The following is a 3,292-nucleotide window of genomic DNA, read 5'->3' as shown; positions in this document are numbered from 1 at the left end:
AGGATAAGGACTTCAAATGGCCGAAGCCACTAAGGGGAGACCCCGAGAAAAAAGACAAGAGTCGGTACTTTAGGTTTCATAAGGATGTCGGTCATGATACCAATGATTGTAGGCAACTTAAGGATGAGATTGAGAATCTAATTCGAAGGGGAAAGTTTGGACGTTTCACCAAGGGTGAAGAGGCCAGAGGCTAAAAGAGAGATAATGATCGAAGAGATGACGATCGAAGGGGTAATGAGAGAGATCGTAACCCACAGCCCAAAGGGCCAGTAATCAATATGATCTCAGGAGGACCTACAGCAGCTGGTACTATAAGGAACTCCCGAAAAGCTTATGCAAGGGAAATGATGAGCATAGTTGGAGAGCCATCTAAGCGTTCTAAGTCAGAGATAACACTTAAATTTGGTGACCCAGACCTTGAAGGTTTGAAATTTCCTCAGGATGATCCTCTGGTTATCACTCCGATAGTTGGAAATTGCCCTGTTATGAGGGTCCTAGTAGACAATGGAGCTTCCATAGACATTCTGTTCCATGACATATTCATAAGGATGGGCTACAATGATTCTCAGCTAACTCCGTCCAACGCACCAATCTACGGGTTTAACCATGTGGAATGCAAAGTCGAAGGAGCAATACAACTTCCCGTAACTATTGGGGAAGAGCCCAGGGAAGCCACGCAGATGTTGAACTTTCAGGTTGTCAAGGAAGCCTCTACCTACAATGCTATCATGGGTAGAACGGGGATCCATGCTTTTAAGGCTGTACCCTCAACCTACCACATGGTATTAAAGTTCCCAACTAGGAATGGTCCTGGAGAAGCAAGGGGAGATCAGAAGATGGCCCGCATTTGCTATGTTGCAGCACTTAGGCCCGATGGAACATGGGGCAAGTCCTTCCCATAGAAGACATGGATGTCCGAGAAAATGACGAACTGCGAGGAAAGCCAGCCGAGGACTTGGTCCCAATTCCTTTAGACCCCTTAGACCCGGAGAAGGTCACGTACATGGGGGCATCTCTGGACAAGCCCTTGAAGGGCCGAATGACAACTTTCCTCCAGGAAAACAATGATGTATTTGCTTGGACAGCAGCTGATATGCTTGGGATTGGCCCAAACCTTATAACTCATAGGTTGAACGTTGATCCAACTCGAAAGGCTATAAAGCAAAAGAAGAGAACTTATGCCCCTGATAGGCTGGAAGCCATTAAGCAGGAGGTCTAGAAGCTTTTAGCATCTGGATTTATTGAGGAAGTGGAATTCCTTTAATGGTTGGCTAACCCCGTAATGGTCAAGAAGGCCAATGGAAAGTGGAGGATGTGCATTGACTTCACTGATTTGAATGATGCTTGTCCCATAGACTGTTACCCCTTACCAAGGATTTATACCCTGATCGATGCCACTGCTGGACATGAGATACTAAGCTTCATGGATGGCTTCAGTGGTTACAATTAAATCAGAATGCATAGGGATGACACCCCTAAGGTATCTTTTATAACTGACTTTGGTGTATTCTGTTATCTTGTTATGTCTTTTGGACTTAAGAATGCAGGAGCTACTTACCAAAGACTGGTAAACAAGATATTTGCCCATCTAATTAGGAAGACCATGGAGGTCTATGTTGATGACATGTTAGTAAAAAGCCTAAGCAAGGCCGATCATATTAGTCACCTCAGAGAGGCATTTGAAGTGTTAAGGCACCACAATATGATGTTAAACCAAGCCAAGTGTGCTTTTGGCGTTGGGTCTGGAAATTTTTTGGGTCACATGGTCTCTAAGAGGGGGATAGATGCCAATCCCGACAAGATCAAAGCCATCCTAGACATGGAGCCACCACACTTCATCAAGGACGTTCAGAAGCTAATAGGGAAAATTGCAGCTCTGGGGAGGTTCATCTCCAAGTCTGGAGACAAATGCCTGCCCTTTTTCAAAACCCTTAAGAAGGTGAAGGACTTTGAATGGACAACTGAGAGCCAAGAAGCCTTTGAAAAACTAAAGAAGTACATGATCGAAGCCCCGTTGTTGGCTAAACCAAGTCCGGAGGACATTCTTTACTTGTACCTCACGGTATCTGAACAAGCCATGAGTGCAGTCCTCGTGAAGGAAGAGCAGAAGCTCCATAAGCCTATATACTATGTGAGCAAGGTGCTCCATGGAGCAGAGTTGAATTACTCCACCACGGAGAAGTTTGCACTTGCTCTCATTACAGTATCGAGAAAGTTAAGACCATACTTCCAGACTCACAAGATCGAAGCCCTGACGGACCAACCCTTGAGGAATATTCTTCATAGCCCGAAGGCCAGTGGAAGGCTCATCAAGTGGGCAATTGAGTTAGGAGACTTTGATATCAAGTATAAGCCTCGAGCGGCCATTAAGGCTCAGGCCTTAGCAGACTTCGTGGTCGAATGCACCATCAATGACCAAGAAGTCAGGGGGCAGGAGATAGTAACCCTAGAAGAAGGAGAGAAGGAGAAGGATGAAGAAACAACCGTAAAAGAGTATTGGGTTCTCCATTTTGACGGAGCGTCCAAAATAAAATCTAGTGGTACAGGCCTAGTCTTACAAAGCCCTGATGGGTTTATCATTGAGTATACTTTGAAGTTGGACTTCCCGACTACGAACAACGAAGCAGAATATGAAGCATTAATAGTTGGCTTAGGCTTGGCTAGAGCCGTGATGGCCAAAAACCTGAAGGTCTGCGGAGACTCAAGACTTGTAGTTGCTCAAGTTAATGGAGAGTTTGAGGCCAAGGATGATACTATGGCCAAGTACCTGAGAGTCGTAAAGGGAATACTGACTTAGTTCGATGAATGGTACGCGGAACATGTTCCGAGAGAGGAGAACACTACGGCGGATGCCTTGTCTCAGTTCGCCTCGTCTGAAATCGAGAACTATTCGAGGAGTATTTACTTCCAGGTCTTGAAGACCCCTACTATTCATGTCATAAATCTGATAGCACCGGTTGGTGTGGCAAGCTATTGGATAGACCCGATCAAGACCCACTTAGAAACTGGGTGGCTCCCCGACGATGCCCAGGAGGCACGCAAGCTATCGGTTAGGGCGTTAAGATACTCATTGATTGAAGGCCTTCTTTACAAAAGGTCCTTTGTTATTCTGTACTTGAAATGCTTGAGACCTCTTGAAGCAAAGGAGGCACTTAAAGAAGCCCATGAAAGGATTTGTGGACAACACTTGGGGGCAGGCCCTCGCTCACAAGATAACTTGGTTGGGATTCTACTGGCCAACTATGTTAGCCGATGAAAAGGCTTATGTGAAGAGATGCGACATATGCAAGAG

The 3,292-nt window shown here is 45.6% G+C and overlaps 2 protein-coding genes across 2 annotated transcripts; both read left to right on the top strand.

The window, feature by feature from the left end:
• The first annotated feature begins 278 nt into the window (after positions 1–278).
• LOC141674578 (uncharacterized) lies at positions 279–902 on the top strand. The gene has a single exon (XM_074481289.1). The coding sequence runs from the start codon at positions 279–281 to the stop codon at positions 900–902; it is 624 nt and encodes a 207-aa protein (XP_074337390.1).
• A 5-nt stretch (positions 903–907) lies between these two features.
• On the top strand, positions 908–2,797 carry LOC141674577 (uncharacterized). Its single transcript, XM_074481288.1, has 3 exons — positions 908–1,213; positions 1,541–1,765; positions 1,940–2,797. Exons 1-3 carry the CDS (start codon positions 908–910, stop codon positions 2,795–2,797), a joined length of 1,389 nt encoding a protein of 462 aa, XP_074337389.1.
• Positions 2,798–3,292: the final 495 nt, after the last annotated feature.

This window comes from Apium graveolens, chromosome 7 (genome assembly GCF_009905375.1).
Source record: "Apium graveolens cultivar Ventura chromosome 7, ASM990537v1, whole genome shotgun sequence".
NCBI classification, from domain to species: domain Eukaryota; kingdom Viridiplantae; phylum Streptophyta; class Magnoliopsida; order Apiales; family Apiaceae; genus Apium; species Apium graveolens.
The sequence above is the reverse complement of the archived record's forward strand: the minus strand, read 5'-3'. Positions and strand labels throughout refer to the sequence as shown.

Bases quoted from the DNA above. Each gene is read 5' to 3' on its own strand.
- LOC141674578 (XM_074481289.1), top strand. From the start codon at position 279: ATGATCTCAGGAGGACCTACAGCAGCTGGTACTATAAGGAACTCCCGA.
- LOC141674577 (XM_074481288.1), top strand. From the start codon at position 908: ATGGATGTCCGAGAAAATGACGAACTGCGAGGAAAGCCAGCCGAGGAC. The intron at 1,214-1,540 runs GTCTAGAAGCTT...TTTGGACTTAAG, and splicing joins TGGAAGCCATTAAGCAGGAG to AATGCAGGAGCTACTTACCA. The intron at 1,766-1,939 runs GTCTCTAAGAGG...ACCCTTAAGAAG, and splicing joins GAAATTTTTTGGGTCACATG to GTGAAGGACTTTGAATGGAC.